This window comes from Oryx dammah, unplaced genomic scaffold (assembly GCF_014754425.2).
Source record: "Oryx dammah isolate SB20612 unplaced genomic scaffold, SCBI_Odam_1.1 HiC_scaffold_3, whole genome shotgun sequence".
Lineage (NCBI taxonomy): Eukaryota > Metazoa > Chordata > Mammalia > Artiodactyla > Bovidae > Oryx > Oryx dammah.
This window is the reverse complement of record NW_024070187.1, coordinates 39,663,604-39,690,686: the sequence shown is the minus strand read 5'-3', so window position 1 is coordinate 39,690,686 and position 27,083 is coordinate 39,663,604. Positions and strand designations below refer to the sequence as shown.

The following is a 27,083-nucleotide window of genomic DNA, read 5'->3' as shown; positions in this document are numbered from 1 at the left end:
AGATCTAGAATCAGCTGTTATTACATCAACACTCAGAACTACACTTATAAGTAATACTTGAATAGCTTTTTCAACTAAGCTAATTATAAAACATAAGCAAGCACAACAAAATAACTGAATACATGTAAGAGTTTTAAGATTTTAATTTCTGAATATCTTCATGTACTGAATACCAGTATTTTCAGACTATGAAATAAACATATATTTACTTAAACACAATTAACACCTAAATTTAGGTAGTTTTAATGAGTTGTAATAAACAACCATACTTAAAAGAGAATTTACACATTAAAAATCTTTTTCTTAAAGTAGAATACTCTGGAAAGAAATTTTTTCCAAACACTCTACATTTATAAAATACATACTTACAAACAATATAATTAACAGTGAATTCCAAAATATTTGTCCACTATTTTAAACTCCCATAGACTTGATAAATATAAAACCCAGGAAATCGCAGAATGTCTAAAAGTAAGTTACACAGGTACAAACTGACTATATAACTGTTATATACAAAAGGCACCAGAAAATACATACAAACCTATCTACTGTAAACCCAATAACTGCTCTTCACACAAATCACACAAAAAAAGAAAAAACCCCACAAGATTGTACTATTATGGAACATTTTTAATAGTTTTCCGTTATTAACCATTCTTTCTTTTTGATGAATAGCTTATACTATGATTCGGTGGACTTGTGTATATACCCATCCAAAGCCAGTAATAATGAAGGATGGCTGTGATTTACAAAAGAATAAACTGAAGTGACTCTGAGCAGGTTTTGCAGATACCCATGGTCAGCGTTTAACACCTGTCATTCAGGCTTCTTTCTTCAACAGCATATGGAGCAATATGTTGGAATTTTAGATTTGATGATGATAAGGCTTCCCTGTCAACAGAAAAAAATTTTAGCCTCATTTGTTATCATGCAGGGTTCCCCTAAGAGGTACTATGTTGATAGGAGTGTGCCTAAAATAATGTTCAAAGCTCCAAACAAACCAAATAGCATGGGAGCAGATTGATGGAAAAAGAAATAGAACCTTTTTCCTGAGTTAAACAGAATATAGGTTGTCTCTTTCTGTGGTTTAAAAATATTTAACTAGAAAAGTAGTTAGAAACCAGACTACCAGTTTTTTTAATTGATCTCTAGCCAATCACTTCCCTATCAAACCTGGGGCTCATTACTTTTCTATACCTCAGTTTCTAGCTCTCTAAAGGGGGATAACAACAAAATCCACCTCTGACAGCTGTAGCGAAGATTAAATGAATCTAATGTCTAAAATGTACTCAACAGAGTACCTATCATGCAGTAAGTTCTTACTTGCTTGATAAAGATCAGGATGTGTATTTGTAATGTACTTTCTCAAGACGTTCACATACGTCATTTAAAAAGAAAACTGAATCAGGCTAAGAATGAGCCAGTCTCAATTAAGGCATATAGTAAGTAAACTGATGAGTTCTAAGAAAAAAAGTCATGGCTGTCTGTAATATTTCTATTTCCCCAGAAGTTGAGTCCTCTGATCATTGTAATACACACGAGCCCTAAGAAATAAGAAACTATAATACTGAGAAGATTGTCTCATAAAGACCCATCTCCAATATTAAAAGATATAAACACTGAAGCTTTTAGAAAAGGAAGAACATCATTAATTTCATGATGGAATATAAAGTCCCTAAACTCCAATATTTTGGCCACCTGATGCAAAGAGTCGACTATTTGAAAAGACCCTGATGCTGGGAAAGATTGAGGGCGGGAGGAGAAGGGGACGACAGAGGATGAGATGGTTGGATGGCATCGCCTACTCAATGGACATGGGTTTGGGTAGACTCCGGGAGTTGGTGATGGACAGGGAGGCCTGGCATCCTGCAGTTCATGGGGTCGCAAAGAGTCGGACACAACTGAGCGAATGGACTGAACTGAAGGCAAGTACAATAATAATTGTCATGGGACAGTCTTTGATATGTGATCAAAACTTTCTATTACATTAATTATTACTAAAATATTATGTGAGACATTAGAGGGGGGAAAAAGAACAGGAAAAGTCTGAGGGAATACCCAACACTTAATAGTTTTCATAACTTCAAAATCTTTTCATTCTGTATTAACATGACTAAAAACTAATAAGATTCAGTGGCAATAAGAGAACATCTCTGCTAGCTGTCACTGGGATCCTTGACTTGGTCACCTACATCCTCTGTATCCCCCCATTTCTAACCTGTGCCTGTGTGTATGCTCAATCATGTCCAACTCTTCTTGACTCTATGGACTGTAGCCTACCAGGCTCCTCTGTCCATCGATTTCCCAGACAAGAATACTGGAGTGGGTTGCCATTTCCTCTTCCAAGGGATCTTTCTGACCCAGGGATCAAACCTGCATCTCCTATGTCTCCTGCATTGGCAGATGGATTCTTCACCACTGAGCCACCTGGGAAGCCCATTTCTAACCTGTAATTACTCACAAACTGTCCCCTCTTCCACACATACCCCCATGAAAGCTAAGGTGCTGGGCTGCCCTTTTCTAGTTGCCCAGGCCCAATACCAGGCCACAGGATGCGTGAAAACCATCTGCAGAGTTTCAGATTGAAAGTCATGCCATCATTATTTAGCATCTGTTTATTTGCATTCCAGAGAGGAAGGGGCAAGTTAGTTCTCGTTCTAATTCTCAGAACAGCAAGCACATTTATAAGCAAGAAAAATTCCTTTCTGTGCTGGGAAGGGATACTGGACTGACTAGGGTATGATTCTGTGCATTTTAACAAGGTGTCTGAAGGTTAACCCTCCGCCTCGACTCACACAACAAAGAAACCCATTATCTAGTAGCCCAGGGACTGACTTTCACATTATAACTTTACCCTAGAACTTCATCATGAAAAAAAAATACAAACAATTTAAAAAGGAACTGAAATTGGTCAAATTAAGTAATTTAGGAAATGCTTAAACTAAAATATCTGCCATATTAAAATTCTATCGATCATGTAAATTTTCTTTATAATCAAGTACCTAGAGCGAAATTGAGTTCTGCAATGTTAATCCCATGCAATTTGATTAAATGTAACATCCAAAACATGGTTGAATCACTGCATTATGGAAATAATTCCAACACTAGAATATTTGAATACATCTTTCAAGTGACGAAAATTCAATCAAACCAGTTATTTGACAACACACAGATGAAATCCCCCACATCCTGGTACCTTCCTGCAAGTAGACTAGTTGGCTAAAGCACTCCCCTGTGTGTGCATACACAGGTTCAAGCGAGCACACGCACTTTCCAGACACAACAACCCAGTCATCTGGGAACGTCATCTCTACCTTTGCTTACAGACAGACTTCAAGCTGTTCAGACAGAAAAGATGACAAATAAAAGGAAAAAAATCCCTACTCTTTCTTCCTCTTAGTCCTTTTTTTTTTTTTGAACTTCCCAATGGTAAAAGCAAAAACGTCCAAAACACTTTAAATAAAAAAAATCTGGAGGGTTGTTCTACAAAGGAGTGTCACACGGTAAACAGTGAAAAGTGTACAGGCCCTACATTTATACAACCTGGGTCTGAATCCTCGTGCTTAAAAATGGTGTGACCTACTATTAATATACAGCATAGGGAACTACATTTTATAGTAAGCTGTAAGGGAAGAGCATCTGAAAAAAAGTTTATATACATATATATATATGTATGGATATATAGCTTGAATCACTGCTCTGTACACCTGCAACATGACATTGTAAATCAACTATACTTCAATTAAAAAAACAAAAACAAAAAACTGGGTGACCTAGGCAAGACAGAAACTCTGAGCTCTAAAAAGAGAATAATAATATTAACTCCACACAGTTACTTGAGCCTGAAGTGAGATAACATATGATCAATTTTATACTACGACTATAATTTTTAGAAACTGCGGTTTATGGAGAATAATGCTCACTTACACTTCCGCCATGCTGCTCCAGCTTCTGTAACGCAGTGGTGATTGGTTCTTTGAATTTCTTGTCCCTTAATCTCTTAGAAAGCTTTGGAAATAAGATTAAAAGAATGAAATGATATGAAAAAATAACACTATTCACCATAAACATTAGTAAAAATTCACTAATACGCTAACTAGAAATAATACCATTGAATCTTTACTATAGAGTAAGTATATAAACACCACTTGTTTTGTTTTAGATTGCAAGGCTTCTTTTAGGAAATATCTCATAAAAACTTGCATAGAATAGATGTCACTGTACCTGTTTACAAAGATGGATTTCCATTATTTGATATAATACCAAACTTACAGAATCTGCTCCAGTATAACCATACTGTAAGTTTTCTAGAGTAAGGTTTCTAAGAAATTACACTCTTTCCCATTCTGTAATTTGTAAGACCATCTGGAGGACTATGATGGAAAGCTAAGCCTCTAAAGCACATGTGTTTCCTACAGTCAAAAATGGAAGAGACAACAAAGAACAGAGCATTTGCATGAATAATTCAGTAACAGTGACAGGCAGAAGAATCCGGCTAAAACCCACAAGATCACCTAAAGCCCCCAGCTACGTCCTGAAGGTCCCTGCTTGGACAGGTGGGGAGCTCTGACTGAGATGAGAGCAAGCACAGGAGTCAGAATAACAGGAGCAAAGAGGGAAACAGTGCGGTTCAGGCCCTCAACACAACTCCTTGCTGTGTTCTCGCACCGAACGTCTGCAGCACTCACCCAAAAACCTGAACCTTCCAGCCAGAGCAGGACTTGTTCGTGGCTCCACTTTCTGGGGATAAAAATGGAGCCCAGGCAAGAATTCCTCATCACCAAACACTTAGCAAGCCCCTGTTCTAGAGCTGGTTTCTGGTTCTTCGTCTTCCCAGGTCTGAAAGTGACCAGGACAACTCCCACCACTGAGCACTGAGTAACGGGTTCTTTCAGCCAGGTCATCGAAGGTTAGGGAGGGTCAGAAGAGACTCCCAGAAAGACAAAAAATGTGACAAAAGCAGTTCTAAAAGGGGGACAGGAAGGGCTTATCAATGTCCTGGGGATGAACAAGGAAAAGTGCCTCTTACAGATCTTAGGTTTGTTTTCTTCAGATCATGTCACCCTTGGACAGATGACCACAGGCAGATCTACAAACCACCACCATCTCATCACATATACCCACTGAAGTACAGATTCTCAGCCCCACAAATTACTTTATCAGACTCTCAGGACAAAGGACCAGGTTCTGCATTTCTAGCAAGATTCCCAGGTGATGTATTTATTTCTTCCTTCAAGTTTGAGGATCACTGTCATAGGGTCAGTGAACAGTCTCTCGGAGTTGAAGCTCACAAAGGATATGACTTATTTCATATATGAAGAAAATCAGTTGTATGTATGTTCAGTAACTGGTCTTGAAATTTTTTTCCTAGAAGAGCCCTTTCTTCAAATAAATGTCTAATGTAGAAGTCTGTGAGACATGAAAGTGCAGCTTTTCTGGCTGAATGGGTAAGGTGGGGAGAGGAGAGAGGAGGAGCAGTTAGCAACTCAGTGGTCCTCACCGTGTGTAGTTTGCGGACCAGGGATGAGCCCCTACATATCCTGTTTCCAGGGCCCTCTACTCTATGGAATCTCACGAGGGTGTGAAGACCAGTGTGGTAGCTACGTCTCCCCAAAGTGTTGCCACCCCCAGGAAGGGAGGAGGCCCTTTCAGTCAGTTCTTGTCTTAGGAAAAGCAGAGCTCCGAGGAGGTATGTCAGTGACTGAAGGTAAACGCTACTGTACCTCTAAAATCAGTTAAGAGAGTTTAACCACAGATCTAGTCTCCTCCCTCCACCATGAAGGGCAGTGCTGGGAGGCTGTTAGGAAGCACCACTTCCAGTTAGGGGAAGGATCCTTTTCTTTGCACTTCACTTCCTCTTTACCTCATGCCAGTTCTCTCAGCAGATGTCCTTGCTACGTATTTCTCCCCCCAAACAAAACAAACCTCCACAAGGGCAGGGGGCATGCATGGTCTTGTTTAGTATCATATTCCCTGTGCCTCAAATAATACCTGACACAAAATGGGCGGGCAGAGAGCAGCAGATTTATGTTAAACTGCTGATTGTCTGAACCAAGCAATCTAAAATTGATTGATTTTTATGGCCATCATCAAAAAAATTCACAAACAATAAATGTTGGAGGGGATGTAGAGAAAAGGGAACCTTCCTGCACTGTTGGTGGGAATGTAAACTGATATAGCCATTATGGAGAACAGTACAGAGATTCCTTAAAAAAACAGGAATAAATCTACCATATGACCCAGCATTCCCATTCCTGGGCATGTAATCTGAGAAAACCACAATTCTAAAAAACACCTGTACCCCAACATTCATTGCAGCACTATTTACAACAGCCAGGACACAGAAGCAACCTAGATGTCAATCAACAGATGAATGGACAAAGAAGATGTGGTGCATATATAAATGGAATACTACTTAGCCATAAGAAGGAATGAATTGAGTCAGCTGTAGTGAGCTGGATGAAGCCAGAGCCTGCCATACATTGTCAAGTAAGTCAGAAAGAAAAAAAAAAAAAAAATTGTATATTAATGCATATATATGGAATCTAGAAAAATGGCTCTGATGAACCTAGTAGAAAACGGACTGGTGCACAAGCAGGGGAAGTGAGGATGGGACAAACTGAGAAAGGAGCACTGACATATGTACACCATCATCTGCAAAACAGATAGTGGGAAGTTGCTGTATTACACAGGGAGCCCAGCCTGGAGCTCTGTGATGACCTAGAGCAGCGGGATGGGAGGAGAGGAGGGAGGCTCAAGAAAGAGGGGAGACATACATATACAGCTTTGGTCCTTGTGCTCCTGGATGGAAACCTCTAAACTCTTGAAGGTCCTGCCAGGTAAGAGTGACTTTATTTACCTGGGGCCTTGGGCCACACCAGATAGTCAGTGCTAACAATGTGATTTACAGTCAGGGCCTCGAGGCACCAGGTACCAGCTCAACTTCTAGAGGCTGGAGACCAAGGTCAACCAGGCAGGCAGGCAGTGATGTCATGTGACAAACGTCTAATGAGAACCCTGGATACCCAGGCCCCAGTGAGCTTCCCACCCTGGCAATGCTCCGTGCGTGTTGCGATGCGCCACTGCCGGAAGCCACAAGCGCTGGCCCCCAGCTCCACCAGAGAGACAACCAGAAGCTCCACACCCAGTCTCTTCTGGCCCTGCTCTACGCAGCTCCTCCCTTGGGCGATTTCAGCCTGTATCCTTTCACTGCAATAAACTGCAACACTGAGTACCAGCTTCTCTGAGTTCCATGAGTCATTTCAGCAAACCTAAGGGTGGTCCTGGGGACCTCCTGAACTGCAGGGTACCCCAATTTAGGTTGTGACAGGGTTAAACTCATAACAGGAAAATGTCTCAGCCTGAATCCTGCTGCTGCTGCTTAGTCGCGTCAGTCGTGTCTGACTCTGTGCAACCCCATAGACTGCAGCCCACCAGGCTCCTCTGTCCCTAGGATTCTCCAGGCAAGAACACTGGAGTGGGTTGCCATTTCCTTCTCCAATGCATGAAAGTGAAAAGTGAAACTGAAGTCGCTCAGTCGTGTCCAACTCTTCGAGACCCCATGGACTGTAGCCTACCAGGCTCCTCTGTCCATGGGATTTCCCAGGCAAGAGTACTCTTCTCCAAACCTGAATTCTAGAGACTCACTAAAAAATTACAATGTAAAACAAAGAAAAAAGATGAATAACATAGCTCTGGCAACATCCAATTCCACAAGAATACTTATAAGCTCTGCTTAGAATTCATAGATGATCCACATAGCCATGAAGACCTCACACTGCTCATTAATTTTTGCCCATTCAATTCTGCTTACTTTTATCACAACTCTACATTTGCTCATGCAGATGCTTTCCATTAAAAAAACAAACAAAACAAAACAAAAAAACTGAAGAGACTATATTGCCCATTAGTAAAAATGTTTAAGAACAACTAGGTCTGATTTCTATACTTTTTGGTTACAATGATGAGGTTTTTTTCAAGGTTTTGAATCATTTTAATGATTAGTTTGAAGCCATTACATCAGAAAACGATATGTATACACAAGCCCTCTCCAATCCTTCCAGCACTTACACTGGTAAGCAGATGTTTCAGATGGTCGTTAAGAGAAGGACCAACGACGACACTTAACTGTACCAGAGCATTCAATCCTCTTTCAAACACTTCATCATCCACATGGACCTGGGGAGGGTTGGGTGGTTCATGGTACACAGACAGGGAGGGAAAGGGGAAAAGGAAGGGTGGATAAGGAGAAAGGGTAAGCAGGTGGAGAAAAAGTGAACATTCAATATTAGAAAATGACCAACCAAACCCAGGATTTAAAAAAATAATCTTTAATACAGGACATCACTGAAACATTAAATAAAATACATTGTAGCCTACAGAAAGACTGACTTCAGGTTCATTATTTTCTCTAGCTACTCAAGATGTCCCTCTTTACCTTCAGTACATCTTCTAAAGGTATCTTCCAGTAAGGAATCATCTGGCCCTGAAAAACAGTGGCCGAATTCTGCACATACATTGAAATCACAGGTAAAGAACAAATTTGCATAATACTTGAAAGAAAAAAAAAGATGTAAAATATTCTAAATGTACTGAGAAAGTCTAAAGGAATAAAGGACATACCAGAGCTGCCTTCAGCACAGGAATCAGTCTAGGAAGCAAAGGCACAGCTTTCTCAAGAGCGCCTGTGACCAAAAGTAATTCTCTAAAACCCTCCTTTGACACAAAGGTGTAGGGATGTTTAGTCTCTCTCAGACCCTGCCAAAACAAACAAACAAAAAACAGATCTACTACCCATTACTCATGTAAGTGAAATCAAGTTTTAGTATTATTTTCCTATTTGTGAAATATAATTTCAATCATTACAATTTCAATTAAAATAAGAAATTGTGGAACATGGGATATGCATGAGACAAAAAGGATCTTTAACCAAGAAGGAAAGGAAAAAAAGTAATAAGAAAAAAGTAAAAAGAACAGGGAAAAGCAAAGGAAAAGCAAGGAAAAATAAATGAAAAAAAGGAGAAGAAAAAGAGGAAGGAGGATGAAAGAGAGGAAAGGTAAATAAAAAGAAAGAGAAGAAAAAAACTTACTATGATACCAAAAACATGTTGTTTACACTCCCAAACACTGCCAGAAATCACAACAAATTAGTCTAAAATCTATGTTACTAAATTCCACTTTATAACTGCAAAATTGTTGGACCCCCTACCTTAAAGATGACTTTGCAACTTGTTTAATGAGTCTCTAAAATATTATATCTCTGTCACATTTAAATACTAAGATACTTAGAAGACAAATCTTATACTATGTTTAAAATGCATTGTAAGATTTCAAATGCCATTTTTAACATCAGAAAGTCAAACAAAAATATGGGGGAAAAAAAAAACCTGTGTAAATCATTTCTCACCAAAGCCTTTTGCCCTAAATGCATTAGGAACAATTAGACAGTACTCTTTTTAATTATTGAGTCACGATAAAACAGGCATCTTTTTTGAAAAGATAAAACAAAGAAAGTAATAGCAATACTCCCTCAGTTTGACTAATTATTATCTGGAATTAAGTATAACCAGCTGCAGGGTCATGCCTAAAAATACTAATTTTCAATCAATTTGTCCTTGTGGCCAAACCATCTGCTTCCAGGGGAATCCCTGGCAGTCCAGTGGTTAGGACTCCATGCTTCCACTCTTTAGGACTCCATGCTTCCACTGTAAGGGACAAATGTTTGATCCTTGATTAGGAAATTAATCCTGCATGCCTGCATGCCGTGTAGCAAAAAAAAAAAAAAATCCCCAAACAAAACTATCTGCTTCTAAATGGTGATGAAACACTTCTTTTCCTACATGCCGTCATGCTTTTGAAAACTAGGCTGCCAAGCACACTGGCTCCGCAGAGCACAGGCTGCACAGTCTTGGGAGCAGCCCTATCCTGTTCATTTTAGAGCTGAGGAGCCTTAGGTCAAGGGGAAATGGATTCAGTAGTAGTGGTTCTGTCACTGCTCCCCCATTATTAACTGAGGAGAGGGGAAAGAGAAAAGTTTACGCAGGACAGAAATAAAAACAGTGGTGTTTGGAAAAACAGATGTTTAAAAGATTGATTCTATGAGATCTAAACTAAACTCAGAGTTCCTTTGAGGATTCCTCAAGTCAAAGCACTGCCCCCGTCTTATGATTAGCTACAGTATGTTTTCAAAGGTATCACTATAGTTTTGATTCATCTAAAAAATTGTGTGCTACCATATATAAAAAGTTTAAAACTCAAAAAAGAACTAATGAAATACGAACATCTTTAGTTTGTAACACAAAGTTTAAAAGAGACTGATTAAAATTTAATTTCAAAATAGGCTATCCATAAAAATACACTACTTCTTACACCAAAATACATTCTGCAGGCTGAGGTACAAATTAAGAAAGACCTAAGATAACTTGGTAGTCTTCAGAAGTAAAGCCGCTTCAGTCATGTCTGACTCTGTGACACTATGGACTGTAGCCCTCCAGGCTCCTCTGTCCGTGGGATTTACCAGACAAGAAGACTGGAGTGGGTTGCCATTTCCTTCTCCAAGGGATCTTCCCAACCCAGGGATTGAACCCACATCTGTTACATCTCTAGCATTTGCAGGCAGGTTCTTTACCACTAGCACCACCTGGGAAGCCCCAGTAGTAACTAATGTGTCCATTTAAAAGAGTAAATAAACTTGGAAAACTAAAGGAGGAATTAGAAATTCTAAGCACTCACTACAATTAAGATATCTCAATCAGCACAACTGTCTACTTTTTCAGCTCTGTTGACATCTGGCCCATCCCACAAGTTTTACAGGAAAAGCAAATGTTTCTTTGAATGAAGAAAAAAACAATCTGAAATTTTTCAGTGTCATATCTTTTGGATTCCTGACTACTCTATGACTTATCCCAGAGGCACTGCCAATTCAGATTAATACCATCAAGGCTCTAATGTAAGGATTTGCTTCTTAACAACAACAAGAACAAAAATGATCCCGAAGTCTTAAAGAAGACGAGTTAAGGTAAGTACAACTGGTTAATTCATTTCTCAAATTCTGTCTCTAATTCTATACCTTTATAAATAATAACATTCACAAAAGATATCTCTGACTCACTTCTCTGAATAATAACATTCACAAAAGATATCTCTGGCTAATACTCTGTCAACTTTGTTCCTGACACAAATGTCAATATAAAGGAATATATGAGAAGCTTTTCTGAAATCTTCTACAAAAATCATCTCTATGATATTTTACTTAAAATGTACAAGAAGGCAAAAGCCCTGAAAATTACCCAAAAGAACGTTTAGGTAGTTGATATCAGTTCCCTCAGAAACATATCATATTATAGGTGACTTAATAAAGGTTCTATAAGGAAAGACCAAACAGTCACTGTTCACTGATTCTAGTATGAGTTTAAATGATGATATCCTCCTGATTTGACCAGTTCAATAGGATTCCAAGCACTTTAACTTCAGTATGAATATTTTATCTACTTATCTACAAACCCCTGTGCAGATTAATTTCATGTTTATAAAGCTGATTAATCAGTTTCTAAGAAACATACACCATTCATAATTAGTTCCTAAGGAAGTGTGGTGTTTTAATATCTGTTCTTTGGCTTTTATTTCAAAAGTAAAGAATGAGATTACTGATGAGTTACAAAATAACATTTAATGCAATTAGAAAAAATAAACACTTAGGAAAGACAGAGTATTTACCTCAGCTAAAGTAATAAGAAGAGGATCGAATGGAAGCTTTTCAGGAGGACATTCCCACTGTAACCTGTGTTTTACTGAACCATGGACCAGCCTAAAATACAAAAGTCAGTGAACGTGATAAGAACAAGAGACTTATATACTGAACAGTGACTAATCAGGATATACATATTCTTTCTTCACCATAACCATATTAGAAGTATCTTGTAACACACAGGAACTTTATGACTTTAAAAGATATTACAAAGGCACCTTATAGAGCAATAATTGCATATTTACAATCCTACAAATTCCTACCCTTTTAACAAAATTGTTTGATGACTAAACTACACATCTCCACATTTGTTAAGCCTACAGTTTTGGAGTGCTATTTGCGTCTTAATGCAAATGTTACATTTGTCATAACTATAACAAAATAGGTAATCCATGGACAAACCAATAGCAAACCTATCACAAAATAAGCAAACAAATGTGATAATTAGAAAGAATTTTTTTTTCTTAAGCAATATTAATTTTCAGGTATGTATTTTGTGCATGCTAAGTCACTTCAGTTGTTTCCAGCTCTGTGACCCTAGGAACTGTAGCCCGCCAGGTTCCTCCATCCACGGGCTTCTCCAGGCAAGAATACTGGAGTGAATGTTCACTACAGCACTGTTTACAATAGCCAGGACATGGAAGCAACCTAGATGTCCATTACCACACAAATGGATAAGAAAGTTGTGGTACATATACACAGTGGAATATTACTCAGCTATTAAAAAGAATTCATTTGAGTCAGTTCTAATGAGGTGGATGAAACTGGAGCCTATTATACAAAGTGAAGTAAGTCAGAAAGAAAAATAGCAATACAGTATATTAACGCATATATATATGGAATTTAGAAAGATGATAATGATGACCTTATATATAATAAGACAGCAAAAGAGACACAGATATAAAGAACAGACTTTTGGACTCTGGGAGAAAGAGAGGGTGGGATGATTTGAGAGAATAGCACTGAAACATGTACATTACCATATGTAAAATAGATGACCAGTCCAAGTTTGACGCATGGAACAGGGTACTCAAAGCCAGTGTACTGGGATGACCCAGAGGGATGGGATGGGGAGGGAGGTGGGATGGGGAGGGAGGAGGGAGGGGTTTCAGGACTGGAGGACACATGTACACCCGTGGCTGATTCATATCTGTGTATGGCAAAAACTACCACAATACTGTAAAGTAATTAGCCTCCAATTAAAATAATTAATTTTTTAAAAGAAAGAATACTGGGGTAGGTTGCCAAGCCCTCCTCCAGGGGCCCAGCCCAGATTGAACTGGTGTCTCTTACATCTGCACCAACAACACGTGAGAAGCCCATATATCTTTTAACCCAAACAGAAATAATCTAAAGGAAAGTCAGGTTTTATTCCTGTTAAAGAGAAGAAAACTGAGGCCAGGAATATGCAATGGCCCACACAGGGTGAAAAAGTGGTAGCCCCTTGAATTAAAGTCTCTGCTGTTGCTGCTTTTAAAAAAAAAAAAAATATATTTTAACAGCCTTTATTGAAGCAGAACTTGAAATAAAAATGGACACTGTTAATACAGTGTAAAATTTGGTAAGTTTTGATGTATGAATCCATCCATGGAAATATCACCACACTCATGACAGAGAATTTATTCATTACATTCAACTGTTATTTCACACTCCTTTTGTAATGTTCTCAACTTGACATCTGCTGCTGCTGCTGCTGCTGCTGCTAAGTCACTTCAGTCGTGTCCGACTCTGTGCGACCCGATAGACGGCAGCCCATGAGGCTCCCCCATCCCTGGGATTCTCCAGGCAAGAACACTGGAGTGGGTTGCCATTTCCTCTTGCAATGCATGAAAGTGAAAAGTGAAAGTGAAGTCGCTCAGTCGTGTTCGACTCTTAGCGACCCCATGGACTGTGGCCCACCAGGCTCCTCCGTCCATGGCATCTTCTAAAGAACACTAAAGTGTTATTTTCATAATCCCAAGAAGCCTAGGCAGCAGTTTTTACATTTTTAGCAATAATAAATTCTCAGAGTGGGGAGCAGGTATAAGACCTTTAAAACAGTTTCAGTTCAGAATGTAAATACAAAATAGTAACAGTAATAAATTTAAAAATGCCTCCTGAGCTTACTTTTCACTCCTAGCCCTCCAAATCTGAAAATATCATTAAAAACTACATTTCTTGACATTTCAAACACCAAAAAGAATGCTATTATTATTCTTTCCACAATGAAAATAAAATGTTCTATCATCTACAACAGGTTAAAACTGGATATACTTAGAAGAAATTAATGTTTCTCAGTAGTGAACTCTTAAAAGGATAGCCCTCTATTAGTAACCTGCATTGCTTTCTTTAAAATAGCTTGATGTCTACCCAGAAAGAATACAAAAATTACATCAAAAGAAAAAAAAATGGCTCTACTACTCATTAAGAAATATAAGTTCAAATAAAATTTGAAATATCTATTTCTGAAATATAGTTTTAAAATAACAAAACAATTTCATTGAATTGTCAACTTCCAGTTCAGACAAAAGGGATTATTTATCTGAAATTTTCCCAAGTCTATGAATGCTTAAACTGTGTTAGAAACTGTTTCAGTCAATTTCTTCAATTATCTGGTGGTTTACTATAGATTTATCAATAATTCTCTTTTGGAATTAAAATTATTTTTTTCAACAGTGTCCCAGGATCTATATCAATCCAAAAGACAAAGTATGAATAAATAATTCACCTTTATTTCAACCTTCCTAGTAAATAAAACTTTCAATACAGTTAAAATGAAAACTGTATTGATTTTACTCAATTATTTTGAATAATATGGTCAGTTATAACTTGTATTGATCTTACCTGCAAGGAATACCTCCCTTAGAGTAAATAGCTGCAAAGGCAGAAGGGGCTCGTGACTGTTCACCAAACTAAAATTAAAAAAAAAAAAAAAAAGACAAGAATATAATAATTATTACTATCATCTCCACTTAATGATACCTAATCAGTTTCAATCCTGCTGAGGTCAAAGGCAAACAGACACCCTGACTTTCAAGCCCACCAAGCTTGTATCATTCTACTCAGAAAAATGATCAATCCTCTCCACATTTTGTATTTCCTTTAACCTTTGTTTCAGAGGCTTGGAGGTAGCTGAAACCACATATAAAATAGGCATACTATAGTTAAGTATTTTTAAATCTAAATATTATAAACAAATACAATAAAGATAATATATCTCTACACCCCTCCTCCACTGTGACCTTTCAAAGTGAAGGCTAAATGAAGAAAAGGTGTACAGGCAAAGAGATTCCTGCATATCACATGCGTCCTACTTGTCCTCCATTCAAATATGTACAGTCAGGATGGTCAAAGAACCTCAAATTTCTTGACGCTGCAAGTGACAGAAAGAAGCAAAGGGACACAGAAGCTTAAACTATTTTCCATTTTTCTTTTATAAAGTCAGACAATCTCCTCTTGCCTTTGGATAATTCATCGTATCCTTGCTTAAGTATCTGCTGTATTCTATCTGCCATGGAAGTTTGTGTCTCAGCCACTCTCATAATCCCCTTTAAAGGCTGAAACCATCATCATCTATGTAAGGCTGGACCAAACACCATCTGGTGTTAGAGCACAAGTGTGTTTACTTTGTGGACAAACTGACCTAGAAACTTACAGTTATGTACTTTTATGTATATAAATCTTATGTTTGTTAAATGTAATTAATCTGCTCTGAGAAAGCAAAAGAAAGCGGAATTCTGGTGGAGCTAATTTGCAGGTCATAAAGAAATGGTCAGAGGTCTTTATGCAACTATGAAAGCATGTAATTCACTCTAGGCAACGGAATTACAAGGTTATTCACTGATATTGGGAAGGACAATAATCACAGTAAATTTTAAAAGAAATAAAGCTGATATGCAATTTATTTTATACTCTACAGTACTCATCTATGAATGTGATATGACATACCAAAGCCAACTGATTTCTAGTTTACACCTTCTCATTCCCACACTCATTATTACCTCCATTCTTCATCAAAATTACCATATGCCTTCCTTCACAACTAGTTTAAAACTAATAAAAGAAATGGGATACCATTCAGAATGGCTCAACAGTATATAAAAGTCTAATACTTTGGAAAGCCTACTAAGTCAGGAATCTCTTTTGTGCCTACCGGGTTAATTGTTTTAGGGTTAAGTTTATCACTTGGTCGAGGATGAAGTTTTCTTGCAGATTCTGGAGAACTGGTTGATGATGAAGATTTGCTTTGTTGAACTGTAGGCCCATGTTTTACTTGTGCACTTGCTGATGTCCTTTGATCACAGTTATCTGAAAAAACCAGAACATCAACAAAAAAGAAGTGAAAGCTCACCCTGCATTCATCCGTACAAAACTGTGTGTCATTAACAAAATAGACCTCTTCATTTAAAAAGCAACATTCTGTACCTGTCAGTCTGTTTCTCATCTGTATGCCCCTATGGCACTCTGATTTCTGCATTGCTTCTCCTTTATTCCTGCAGTTACATGAAACTTGATTTCAACATTGTTTCTGGGGAGGAGGATTCATTAACAATGTAAAGACCAAACCTAACAGAGTAGGAAATACAGTAAAAGCGCCACAGAAAATGTATGGTATGGAGCAAAATGTCTAAAAAGGCAGTAAGAAAATATAAAAATTATCAACTTTAATAATACAATAACAGTAAATTAAAAAGCATCTGTCACACCAATGAAATTTTTTTTTAAAATCTGTAACCAAAATGTATAAAAATATGCATTTTTCCATTCAAATAGTCCAAATACACTTTTAGAAACTCAGTTGTAATCCTCTGGCCATATACAGAAAATATAGAGTAGATTTCTGGGGAAAGTGGTTGCCACGTCTCGTACTGTCTCCACTTTCTCTGGTCTCTGTATTTCCAGAGTCCCAGTGTTCACATCTGCATATCAAGTGCTACATTTCCAGTGACGTAATGAACTCTCCTACTAAACGGACCCCTTAAACTTAACATCACCCAAACTGAGGTTTTCACACTGAAGTTATGAACCGCCTGTCAGTTCAAAGTACCACCAGTTTTCTGATCTCTCAGGCTGAAAAATTCAGGATCTCTATTGTCTTCTTTTCTTCCATTTCCCACACTCAACCCTACAGATATGATCAATGTGACATGATGAAGTAGAAGGAGCTCTGGGCTCAGATTTGGGACTGCCTCTCCTCTTTAGTAATCACAGGTTTATGAACTGAAGCAGATAGTTTAATCTTCCTAAGCCTTGATTTCTTGAGCTCTGAAAATGGGGGAGATACTAATCCTATCAAAGCTATTACTGAAGGTTAAAGAAGATATGTCAAGCTTACCCAGTGAATGATGGCTCACTTCTCCCTCTCCCGTAATTTCCTCTTTGCTAACCGGTGGTCTCTAATTCGTAGCCCTCGTTTTCCTGCCGAATCAAATTATTTCAAAGAATCTTCCACCACACACCCACACTTATACACTCAACTGCCCGCTGGTATTTCTAGGTCTAGCTCCAATCCCAAGTTCCACGCAGGCTTTCCTGATCATCAGTTTCTCAAATGCATGTTTCCACAGCACTTGGATTTCTGCCTTGCTTCCTTATTTCTCCTTGATTACTCCATCCCCCCATTTACATGACACTCCAAATATTCTTCCATTAGCGTACTTCCCACTTTAAGTCTTTAATATAGTCATTTTTCTATAAGATCTTCTCTTAAGGACACATAGATATAGTCTTCTACTTGTAAATGACAGCTTTTCAAATATTTGGGGACATAAATCACAACTCTTTAGTTCTCTCTTCTTTAATATAAACATTGATGGCTTCTTAAACAAGTAATAACATGAGATTATTTTAATTTACTTGACAAGTTAGAAATCTTTACAAGGAGGTCAAAGTTCCATGTAATAACATTCAGCCTCCAAATATTTAAATACAGTGTGACCAGATCAAAGTACCCTGCCAAGATAACCTAAATGTAAGGTTATTTCTGTAACAGAGTAATTTTAAATTTCGATTTCCTTAATTTGTATGCTGACCTAATTTTCTCAGCCTACTACCAGCAGATGAGTTACTTCCCAATATCACACTTCACATTCATCCCCAAGGCATTTTCTAAAAATACGGTAATTATTAGCTCATTAAATTTGTTAGATCCTATCCTAAGCTAACACAGACTTTAATTATGACCTATTTAAAGTGCAACCTAATACTGCCATTTAGTGATTATTCAACACGTTGGAATGACACAATTTCTATGTTCCTTTATGTCAAACAGCTGTTTCTATAAGGTACTAACTGGAAAGTGCTACATTAGATTTTGAATAAGTTCAAAAGACTACTGAAACTCTTCATTTGAAAAACATGTTAGAATATCGAGCTTCCAAAGGTTTTAAGTATACAGGACAGTTTTTATGTGTGATACAATTATGCAATTTTCAGCAACAATACCAAAACATACACACACACAATGATGCAAACATTTCCTGTCCACTTCCAAAACACCTATGTTAGAACTTCTTTCCAAAAGAGTTTTGCAGTTACTGTTAAAAGTATCACCCTTTACCTTACAGACAAATGAAGTGTACTCAATTTTTAAAAAATAATATCCACCTGGGAGCATACCACCACCAACAAACCCAGAGCATGAATTGTTTGTAGAAGGGAAAAAATGTAATTCATCTTACACTAGCTTTTTCATTAAATAACATGTGAGGGCGGTTAATGGTAGGAAGAAGTGAAAAAGTAACTCTTTTGTGTTACAAATATTACAAAGGATACCATTCAATCTTTTACAAAACAATATAAAGATTCTAAATAGACACTAGAATCTATTAATCCACTTAACCCCAACACCTAAACTATGTCACAATATCAAGAGAGCAAACAAACTAAGCAAGGCCCCACTGTGGACCCCTCATTTTTCACCTTAGGTTTCCTTAGATGCTGCGGGTCATCTACAAGGGGTTACAGGCATCTGGGTGTGTGCTAGGAAAGAGTACTTTTCTTTGATTGTTTTGGACAGCTCAATATATCTTATTTCTTTTTCCACGTACCTATTCTTCCCACACTTGCCTTTGAGACCACTGCACTAAACTAACTGCTAAATTCCCAGAAACAGAAGTCACTTTTTTTTCCTGCTCTCTAATCTGGTGTTTGGAAGCTCCCAAAAGTGTTAAGAGGAGCCCCACAAAAGAAGGTGAACTCCATCTCTAAGGCTCCTTCAAATTTCAAAGAATAGCGACACAGCCTAGTATTCACCTATCCCAACCCTTTTCACCGTAAAGAAAATCCAAAGAGCCAGTATTAAGGGTCTTCATATTTCCTTTCCATTTCCCTAGCCTCTTCGCCTCCAACATCACACATTTCCCGATACCTAAGACCAGTCCAGGGCCGGGATGTTGTCAAAGTTAGAAAATGAGGACATGGAGAGGAAAAAATGGAGAAAAACAAGAGTTGTGTTTTGCTTTTTTTTTTTTTTTTCTTTTTTAAAGAAAGTCATTTAAGAGTGGGTAAAGGCGCCAGTTTCAAATAAGGCAACTCTCAACCAAAGCCAGACTAGGAAGGGCGCGCTCATGGCGCTCAGCATCTCCAAGCTCCTTAGCAACGTGGTCCCGTGGCCATAGTAACTGATCGGACAGGAAGCCGCCTCCGCCGAGAGAATGAGTGGCACAGCGGATCCCCGCACGTGTGCAGCTCACCGCTCTAGGGACCCGTTCCTACCGCTCCTCTTTCCCACCGCGATCTGCACACCAACCAACCAGCACCCGCTGGGCCACCAGCCGCCGGTCCCGTCGCCGGCCGCTGGGGACCGGGATAAAGCAGGTTTCGCAGAGTTCCCGGATCTTGCGGCGCCGCGCAGTGACGTCACACGCACCCTGCGTCCTCGAGCCAATAGCATGGAGGTCGCAGAGTTGTGCGGGTCAGGAATGGTTGCCCTGGCAACGAGGCGCCCAGTATTGAAAGTGCAGCTCGCGAACTTGGCGCTCAGTCTCCAGTAACAAAGGGGTACCAGAAGCAGAGTATCTTCGGAATGATAGAGTCAAGGAACAAAGGAGAATACAGGCTCCTTGTACTACCTGCGCCGCAGCCTTACCCTAGTCTATGTATTTAACTCGTACGTTTCTCCGGCACACTTAGCTCAATGGTCTCCGTGTATTATTGCCCTAAATCCTCTAATAGCTGAAGACCCTCAACTCTCGCCCCAGTGTTTTCTACGGCTAAGGCCAGAGCCATCTGCCAGCCGAGCTGTGGAATTTCCTTTCCTGTCATATTTTACTAATTCATATGAAGACTCTGATGCTGGGAGGAATTGGGGGCAGGAGGAGAAGGGGACGACAGAGAACGAGATGGTTGGATGGCATCACCAACACGATGGACGTGAGTTTGAGTGAACTCCGGGAGTTGGTGATGGACAGGGAGGCCTGGCGTGCTGCAATTCATGGGGTCGCAAAGAGTCGGACACGACTGAGCGACTGAGCTGAACTGAACTGATGCTGTTGCAGTCAACTGTAGTGCAGAAGTCGTAGGAGGCGCGGGTTCAATCCCTGGGTCCCGAAGATCCCCTGGAGTGGGAAATGGCAGCCCACTCCAGTATTCTTGCCTGAAGAATCTCATGGATAGAGGAGCCTGGTGGCCTCCATAGGGTCGCAAAGAGTTGGACGCGACTGAAGCGACTTAGCACATGATACAGCCATACTTTAATTTTAAAATAAGTGTGTTTGTGTACCCCCATATTATTTCTATAAAATGAATACTGCAGGAAAATGCGTGTCCCCTGGCAACTGCGACAAAAGCATTTGGTGTCATAGAAAAAAACCCAAACACTTTCAGCCCTGTCTATTGTGTACCTTTCTAGCGTCCTCTTTTTTTGGTCAACCCATGGCCTTAACTTTTTGCTCAGGTAATATCTGACTATACAGTTGACACTGTTTAAACACTGCAGGAAGTGTAATCTTTCCCCACCCCTGATACGCCATGCTTGTTCTCTTAATTGCTGCCCCAGAAGCATTTTCACTAGACTCTCAGTTTCTTCAGGACCAGACTGTGCCTTTTTTCATTCTGCTTTTGGCTTAAAGCTCAACATTCAGAAAACGAAGATCATGGCATCTGGTCCCATCACTTCATGGGAAATAGATGGGGAAACAGTAGAAACAGTGTCAGACTTTAATTTGGGGGGGCTCCAAAATCACGGCAGATAGTGACTACAGCCATGAAATTAAAAGACGCTTACTCCTTGGAAGAAAAGTTATGACCAACCTAGATAGTATATTCAAAAGCAGAGACATTACTTTGCCAACTAAGGTCCGTCTAGTCAAGGCTATGGTTTTTCCAGTGGTCATGTATGGACATGAGAGTTGAACTGTGAAGAAGGCTGAGCTCCGAAGAATTGATGCTTTTGAACTGTGGTGTTGGAGAAGACTCTTGAGGGTCCGTTGGACTGCAAGGAGATCCAACCAGTCCATTCTGAAGGAGATCAACCCTGGGATTTCTTTGGAAGGAATGGTGCTAAAGCTGAAGCTCCAGTACTTTGGACACCTCATGTGAAGAGTTGACTCATTGGAAAAGACTCTGATGCTGGGAGGGATTGGGGGCAGGAGGAGAAGGGGACGACCCAGGATGAGATGGCTGGATGGCATCACTGACTCGATGGACGTGAGTTTGAGTGAACTCCGGGAGATGGTGACGGACAGGGAGGCCTGGCATGCTGCGATTCATGGGGTCGCAAAGAGTCGGACACGACTGAATGACTGAACTAAACTGAACTTTCCATTTCTAGGGCATTACAATGGTGCCTCAGGAAATAACTCTTTAAATAAATGCACTGAACGAATGAAATCTATGCATATCTAATTTCTCTAATGTTCTGCAAAACTTGCATACAAGTCTATCTTAACTTTTTAAATTCATTATATTCTGTTTTCCTATAGTCTCCACCAGACTGAAATTATTTCCATCGCTTTCCTATCCCCAATATCTAGCCCAAAGCATATTTAAGTAATTTTTTAAGAAAAAAGAATAGAAAATCCTATTTCTTAGCTATTTGCACCTTATCATCTCTCTTCTCTATCTTCCTGAAGATTTACTATATCACCTGCCCCTTTCTTCACTCCTAGCATCTTCAATGGCAGCCTTGGCAGCATCTAGCTCATGATATTTTAGCCTCTTTGCCTGGAGTGTAAGAAAGTTGTACAAATATAGATAAATGGATACCTACCAAGTACACACTGTATGTAGAACATACCATTAGACGTTGGAAAATCAATGCAAAATATAAAAGGAAATTTAATTGATTATGAATTGCTGATTTTAGAATAAGTTCATGTAACTCCCTTTTCAATTCAAAGTTGAATTTAATTTCTTTTGCAGGTTTTCTTTGTCAGTAGAAGAAATTTAATCTTCTCCTTGGATTAAAGGAGGAATTTATTCCATCACTGGAAGGACAGTGATGCTAGGAGGAGTGGGGCAACTAGCCCTCTGTTGTCATCTGCCTGTGCTGCCTTCTGCTGAGATGTACTTTCACCTTTCTGGTCCTCAGTCCTTCAGTCGCCATCCTTATGGAGAGCAAGTACATATCTCTCCTTTGGGGTTCTCATTTAGAGCTAATTCTTTTCTTCTCCCAAGAACCCAGGAAATATTCTTTTCTTTCCAACTAAAGTGAGAGGAATCCACCTGTTGGGTTCCACGCTGTGGAGATCATGGAAATCGAACGAAACTGCCTTTGAGTTTTGCCTAGACACGCCATGTGTCCATTTCTTCTGATTTTGCACCCTGCTGGGATCAGAGGTAGCCAGATCCTTATTAGTTCTGTGACATTACCCTGGGACCCATATGGAAGGAGGGAAAGGCAAGTATGATTGGAGATGATCAGTTGGTCTGTAATTTGTACAAAAAGGAACAGAGTTTCTTTGAAGTAATTACATCAAGCCAATAATACCTTTGATATTTTCTTTAAAATGTTGTTGACTGAATACATGTAATTAAGAAACAGTCACAAGCGAAATACAAATCAAAAGACACTGTCTCTTTGCACTCAGATCTGGACCTTGACTTTGAGTTATGGTTTATTCTTCCAAATCTTCCAAATAATGACTAATCCATTGAACATGATTTTTGAAATTTCAAAGCAAAAAATTTGACTCTTAGTTTCTTTTTATCATGACATGCCTCTTCCTGAGGGAATTAGCATAAAATACTGCAGCTGCAGTTGGCATGAAGTGGCATGGAGTAGCAGAAAATATTATTTTTGCAGAAACATTTTTATTATATTAGTTTATAATCTATTTGGTGATCTTCTATAGGATTTTTTCTGTTTTTAGATACCAGTCAAAATTATATACCAGTTAAAGAGTTTTTCATTCCACTTAGTTCGAATATAGACTATTAAATTGAAGGCTAGAAATAGACAGGAAATGAATAGGTTTCTTATATCTATTAGATATATTATTAGAAAGTAGAAAATTAACCACAATTAAATCGGTTCATTAAATCCTAGGTAATTAATTCTTGTTTCTCTGATCTTGAGTTAATGAGTCTTCTTTCACAGTCATTTGCAACAAGCCTAAAAGAAGTGGAATGCCTTGACTTTCACTCTGACAGGTGTCCGTGGTGATGATGTCAGGTTGTAATGGAAACTGGTTCAAATGACTTTATTCCATAAAACATCAATGGTTAAGACTCCCTGGTACAGTCTGCTGCTGAGGAAATTGTTTTCAACATTTGACTTACTTTCTAATTCATGGGTTGTGGAGATACCTTTATGTTCTTGCTACTCATGGAGTGGTTCTCAGATCATTGTCATCATTTAGGAGCCCCACCTAGGTCTACTGAGTCAGACTCTGCATTTAACCAAGACAGATCCCCTGGAGAAGGAAATGGCAAGCCATTCCTGTATTCGTGCCTGGAAAATACCATGGACAGAGGAGCCTGGAAAGAGCAAGGAGTCAGACACGTCTGAGTGACTAAACACACATATGCACGTGCACACACACACACACACACACACACACACACACACACAAGATTCTCCAGATGAGGAAATATACTTTACAGCTTAAAATGTGTGAGGGAGAAACAGAAACTGCCTCTTGATGATAAGGAGTGTTTCCTATTAAAGTATCATAAGACCCCTAATACTAGAGTGAAGGAATTCTCCAGTGAGGTACACGCATAATAACTTCATAGAGATTCAGTGAAATATTACATTGAGAGAAGGAACATTATGTCAGCATTCAGGTTTTTATGAGTTGAATTTTATCTCCCAAAATGTATATGTTAAAATACTAACCCCTAGTACCTTAGAGTGTGACCTTATTTAGAAATAGGGTTGTTGAAGATGTAGTTATTGAAAAATCTCCAGAAAAGTACTACAAGCTTGGAGAGAGGCTTGGGAACAGATTCTCCTTCTGAAGTCTCAGAAAGAACCAATGATGCTGACACCTCGATTCCAGACTTCTAGCCTCCAGAGCCATGAGACAGTACATTCCCATTGCTTTGAGCCACCAGGTTTGTTATGGCAGTCCTGCCAAACTAATACAAGAGCACAGAAAACCATTCAGAGCCCTCTAACTCATCCTATAATGTGCGTTATGATTGTCTTCTGTTGAAGAGATACGTCAAACCTAGAAACAAAATATTTCTTTCGGACAAAACAGATCAACTTGTTGACACGTATAAAACAAATGTTTGTTGACGTGTATGCCAGTCTTTGAACATGTGACCTTAAATTGGCTGTTATGAAGACTGAGAGTGACACAATTGTGGAAATGTATTTATACTGAAAACATTTTAGAATTACATGCATACATAATAATTAATCCAGAAGGAACTGAGACTCTGTTTTGTTAATTTTCTAAACTCTGGTGTTGACCTAATTAAAAATCTGAAGATGCTAACTTTTTTCTAGTATCTTTCTTACTAACATGAGAAAGGAAATACTTGGTGTTGCCCAGAGCTGTAAAGAGATGCCCCCCTCAAATAGTTTGGGTTAGGTATAAAAGACATATTGATAGTTATATTCTGGTTATGGGATCTGAAGTCGGCAAAGGAAATTTTTAAAAGAATTGTCAAAAGAGGAAAGGTGCAAATAAACTTTCAGAATGTAAACATAAAATATGATTGGAGGCTTAGATCATTATGATAACATTTAAAATCAGCCCAGCAGCATATAACAATTAAGAACTTTACATTTTTCAAAAGTAAACCTTTTTTGAAATAGATTTCAGATTATGGGGAAAAAAAAAAACACAAAAAACAACAGGCTCTTGAGTGAAAATATTATGTGATAGAAAAATCTCATTATCCAAACAAAACAGAAGGCACAGAATAAATTTTGCAGTTTCTTCCTAAAGGCAGACTGTATGTTCAAAGTGCACATTTAACTACCCAATCAATAATTGCTGGATAAGCTAACTAATAGTTTCATTGGGAAAAAAAAAAAAAAAAAACTTTGCTCACTTAACTGCAGGGTTATTTATTGAATCTAGTTGTAGTCTGAGGGGCCAGAAAGGGCTCTAAGTGTTTGGTTGGCTGAAACATGGACCAAAAAAGTTGCCTACAGGAGATCTAGTTGAAACGTCAGAACTGCCTGGCTATGTTGTAGAGGAAGGTATCCACAGCAGGAGTATATTGGAACGTTAAGTGGGCTGCCGTCTATGGGGTTGCACAGAGTCGGACACGACTGAAGTGACTTAGCAGCAGCAGCAGCAGCAGCAGCAGCAGAGTGAATTTACCATGTGAGATCTGCTCACCCAGCCTAGGAGGGCAGTGGAAGCCACTGGGGCAAGTGGAAGGCAGTTTTCACCATTTGTTGTTCAGTCACTCAGTCGTGTCCGACCTTTTGCAACCTCAAGGACTGCAACATGCCAGGCTTCCCTATCCTTAACCATCTCCCAGAGCTTGCTCAAACTTATGTTCATTGAGTCAGTGATGCTATCCAACCATCTTGACCTCTACCATCCCCTTCTCCTCCTGCCCTCAATCTTTCCCAACATCAGGGTCTTTTCCAGTGAGTCAGCTCTTCATGTCAGGTGGCCAAAGTATTGGAGCTTCAGCTTCAGCATCAGTCCTTCCAATGAATATTCAGGATTGATTTCCTTTAGGATAGACTGGTTTGATCACCTGGCAGTCTAAGGGACTCAAGACCCTTCTCCAACACCACAGTTCAAAAATAAAGGTGTGAGGGGAGTCTCAAAATCCTTGAAGAGCTCTGTGGTCACTCCTTGTTGGTCAGAAATTACATGGAAACTGCTGCCACTGAAGTTGGGTCCCTAAATGCGCTGGGGACAAACTGACCCAAGGGTGCCAGAGGCTATGTGGCCACACTTAACCACCAAAGGTAAGGTAGGCATGGTTGCCGTGTTGACATTGGAATCAAAGCAGCAGTGAGAATAGTCTGTCTCATAGAGACCTATGGAGTTAGCTATTAATGATGGTGTCCCTGGCAGAATATAGATGAGCAGTTCAATTATTACCAGCTCTGTATAAGCGGAAGTGTCTATAGGTCAAGTGAACAGAAACTTACCTTAAATCATCAATACCAAGAGAGTGATAGCCCCTCAGTGAATCCCCAAACTTGAGGAAATTTACAAACCCAGAATCCATGAATTTTGAAGACCCTGCCATACTCACAAAAGTCTAAACTGTTAATCTTTCTCCAAATCTTTTCCCAAATGGAACTCTGACCTTTTTCCAGGCTGACTGTGTATTGGGAAAAAAGAAATAAGCATACTTCTCAAAGATGACTGGACACTGGCTTTGAACTGAATTCCAGGAGATGCAAACGTCACTGTGATCCACCAAATCAGAACAGAGGCTTACCAAAGTCAGGTGATTGATGGAGTTCTCAGATCTGCCCATCGCGGCCTCAGTGAATCTCCCAAACCATTACTGGTTATTTCTCCAATTCCAGAATGCATAGGTAGTATAGACAGACAATGGCAGAATTTCCACACTCACTCTCCAACCTATGGAGAGAAGCCATGGGTAGTAGAATTAGAAGCCACTAGAACAGCCTCCAGAAAAGGCAATGGCAACCCACTCCAGTACTCTTGCCTGGAAAATCTCATGGATGGAGGAGCCTGGTAGGCTGCAGTCCATGGGATCGCTAGGAGTCGGACGCGACTGAGTGACTTCACTTTCACTTTTCCCTTTCATGCATTGGAGAAGGAAATGGCAACCCACTCCAGTGTTCTTGCCTGGAGAATCCCAGGGACAGGGGAGCCTGGTGGGCTGCCATCTATGGGGTCGCACAGAGTCGGACACGACTGAAGTGACTTAGCAGCAGCAGCAGCAGCAGAACAGCGTCTACCTAGGAAAACTGTTGTCTAGTCGCTAAATTGTGTCTGACTCTTTCGTGACTCATGGA

At 39.3% G+C, this 27,083-nt stretch overlaps 1 protein-coding gene across 8 annotated transcripts; it reads right to left on the bottom strand.

The window, feature by feature from the left end:
- Positions 1 to 125: 125 nt before the first annotated feature.
- Positions 126 to 19,575, bottom strand: PACRGL (parkin coregulated like). Of its 8 annotated transcripts, none has more exons than XM_040237920.1 (10): positions 19,420 to 19,575; positions 16,151 to 16,218; positions 15,879 to 16,033; positions 14,570 to 14,637; positions 11,716 to 11,806; positions 8,623 to 8,757; positions 8,438 to 8,485; positions 8,038 to 8,178; positions 3,928 to 4,008; positions 126 to 891 (listed from the first exon to the last, which is right to left on the bottom strand). In XM_040237920.1, the coding sequence occupies exons 2-10, from the start codon at positions 16,200 to 16,202 to the stop codon at positions 835 to 837; spliced, it is 828 nt and encodes a 275-aa protein (XP_040093854.1). In that variant the 5' UTR covers positions 16,203 to 16,218; positions 19,420 to 19,575; the 3' UTR covers positions 126 to 834. The 8 variants fall into 8 exon arrangements, with proteins under 8 accessions (XP_040093854.1, XP_040093855.1, XP_040093856.1 ...); XM_040237921.1 differs by having other exon boundaries at positions 19,278 to 19,561; XM_040237922.1 differs by having other exon boundaries at positions 19,442 to 19,561.
- Positions 19,576 to 27,083: the final 7,508 nt, after the last annotated feature.